At 50.2% G+C, this 2,500-nt stretch overlaps 1 protein-coding gene across 1 annotated transcript in view; it reads left to right on the top strand.

Moving 5' to 3' along the window:
• The window catches only part of smc5 (structural maintenance of chromosomes 5), a 21,153-nt gene that overhangs the window by 4,831 nt on the left and 13,822 nt on the right, over positions 1-2,500 (top strand). The window contains exons 8-9 of the mRNA XM_031558224.2: positions 2,060-2,131; positions 2,368-2,500. The exon at positions 2,368-2,500 is cut by the window's right edge and continues 123 nt beyond it. Of these exons, the coding sequence (XP_031414084.1) occupies positions 2,060-2,131; positions 2,368-2,500 (205 nt within the window). The remainder of the gene's footprint in view (positions 1-2,059; positions 2,132-2,367) is intronic.

The following is a 2,500-nucleotide window of genomic DNA, read 5'->3' as shown; positions in this document are numbered from 1 at the left end:
CACACACACACACACACACACACACACACTCTCTCACACCCCCACACACACTCTCTCTCACCCCCACACGCACTCTCTCACTCACACACACACTCTCTCACACACACACACTCTCCCTCTCTCACACACACACACTCTCCCTCTCACTCACGCACACACTCTCTCACACAAACAAACACACACACACACACACACAGAGCTCCAGCCCATCCACGACCAAAGAGATGGTACACACACACACACACTCTCACACCCCCCCCCCACACAAACTCTTTCACACCCCCACACACACACACTCTCACACGCACACTCTCTCACACCCCCACACACACTCTCTCACTCACACACACACACACTCTCTCACACAAACAAACACGCAAACACACACACACAGAGCTCCAGCCCATCCACGACCAGATCAAAGAGACGGTACACACACACACTCACACACACACACACACATACCCACTGCATTACGTTCCAGAATGATGTTCTCATTTTGTGTGTGTGTGTTATAAATCCAACACAGCCCTTGTGCTCTTTTTCAGCTTTCGCCCCTCCCTAGAGGGCCAGAGTCACTAGCCAGGCTGTGGCGTGTTTAGTTCAGAGAGAGAGAGAGTGTGTGTGTGTGTGTGTGTGTGTGTGTGTGGCATGTTTAGTTCAGCTCGAGTGTGTGTGTGTGTGTGTGTGTGTGTGGCATGTTTAGTTCAGCTCGTGTGTGTGTGTGTGTGTGTGTGTGTGTCTGTGGCATGTTTAGTTCAGCTCGAGTGTGTGTGTGTGTGTGTGTGGCATGTTTAGTTCAGCTCGAGAGTGTGTGTGTGTGTGTGGCATGTTTAGTTCAGCTCGTGTGTGTGTGTGTGTGTGTGTGTGTGTGTGTGTCTGTGGCATGTTTAGTTCAGCTCGAGAGTGTGTGTGTGTGTGTCTGTGTGGCATGTTTAGTTCAGCTCGAGTGTGTGTGTGTGTGTGTGTGTGTGTGTGGCATGTTTAGTTCAGCTCGAGAGTGTGTGTGTGTGTGTGTGTGTGTGTGTGTGTGTGTGTGTGTGTGTGTGTGTGTGTGTCTGTCTGTGTGGCATGTTTAGTTCAGCTCGAGTGTGTGTGTGTGTGTGTGTGGCATGTTTAGTTCAGCTCGAGTGTGTGTGTGTGTGTGTGTGTGTGTGTGTGTGGCATGTTTAGTTCAGCTCGAGCGTGTGTGTGTGTGTGTGTGTGTGGCATGTTTAGTTCAGCTCGTGTGTGTGTGTGTGTGTGTGTGTGTGTGGCATGTTTAGTTCAGCTCGAGTGTGTGTGTGTGTGTGTGTGTGTGTGTGTGTGTGTGTGTGTGTGTGTGTGTGTTTAGTTCAGCTCGAGCCAAGATGACAGTGAGAGACTCCTCCGCTACACCCCTGTTCAAGACACAGTTAACAGTTTCTGAGTTATAATAGCATACCAGTTTAAATGGCACTGATGGTCCAGCGTCACAGGTGTGTGTGTGTGTGTGTGTGTGAGTGGGTCCAGCGTCGCAGGCTTGTGTGTGTGTGTGTAGGTCCCGCGTTGCAGGCTCTCGTGTGTTTGTGTGTGTGTGTGTGTGTGTGTGTGTGGCATGTTTAGTTCAGCTCGAGTGTGTGTGTGTGTGTGTGTGTGTGTGTGTGTGTGTGTGTGTGTGTGTGGCATGTTTAGTTCAGCTCGAGTGTGTGTGTGAGTGGGTCCAGCGTCGCAGGCTTGTGTGTGTGTGTGTGTGTGTGTGTGTGTAGGTCCCGCGTTGCAGGCTCTCGTGTGTTTGTGTGTGTGTGTGAGAGAGTGGGTCCAGCGTCGTGTGTGTGTGTGTGTGTGTGTGTGTGTGTGAGGGTCCCGCATCGCAGGCTCATGTCCACGTGCACAACCACACGTGCACAACCACACTGCCGCTGCTTAGAGGATTCCTAGAGGAAACCGAAATGAGTTATCGTTCATGACCACAACATTTGATTCCTTACTGAGAATATGCACACAACACTGATCAGGGGCTGATGGATGTGCAGTTTATGTGACTTTTAATTTAATTGCACTTTGTGTGTGTGTCTGCGTGTGTGTGTGTGACCTACAGACTGCAGGCATCAGGGAGGCAACTCAGAAATGCAAGCAGAAACAGGACCAGCTGGAGAATAAGAACAAACAGGTCAGCTTTTGTGTGTGTGTGTGTGTGTGTGTGTGTGTGTGTGTGTGTGTGTGTGTGTGTGTGTGTGTGTGTGTGTGTCTGTGTGTGCGAAAATTGGTAATTACCAGCTAACGAAATCACTGCTGGAAATGTTTTTATTTAATTTGTTCCTGCAGCATCAGGAATCTTTACTAACATGATGTGTGTGTCTCTATACACACATGTGTGTGTGTGTGTGTGTGTGTGTGTGTGTGCAGATAGAAGATATTAAGCAGTCTGTGAGTCTGAAAGAGGCAGAGGAGGCCGATCGGCAGAAGCGCATGGCGAACACACGCCACCTCATCGCAGACCTGCAGGCCCAGCTGCAGCGCTGCGGTGACCATGACGACC

This window comes from Clupea harengus, chromosome 21 (assembly GCF_900700415.2).
Source record: "Clupea harengus chromosome 21, Ch_v2.0.2, whole genome shotgun sequence".
In the NCBI taxonomy this organism is placed as follows: domain Eukaryota; kingdom Metazoa; phylum Chordata; class Actinopteri; order Clupeiformes; family Clupeidae; genus Clupea; species Clupea harengus.
The sequence above is the reverse complement of the archived record's forward strand: the minus strand, read 5'-3'. Positions and strand labels throughout refer to the sequence as shown.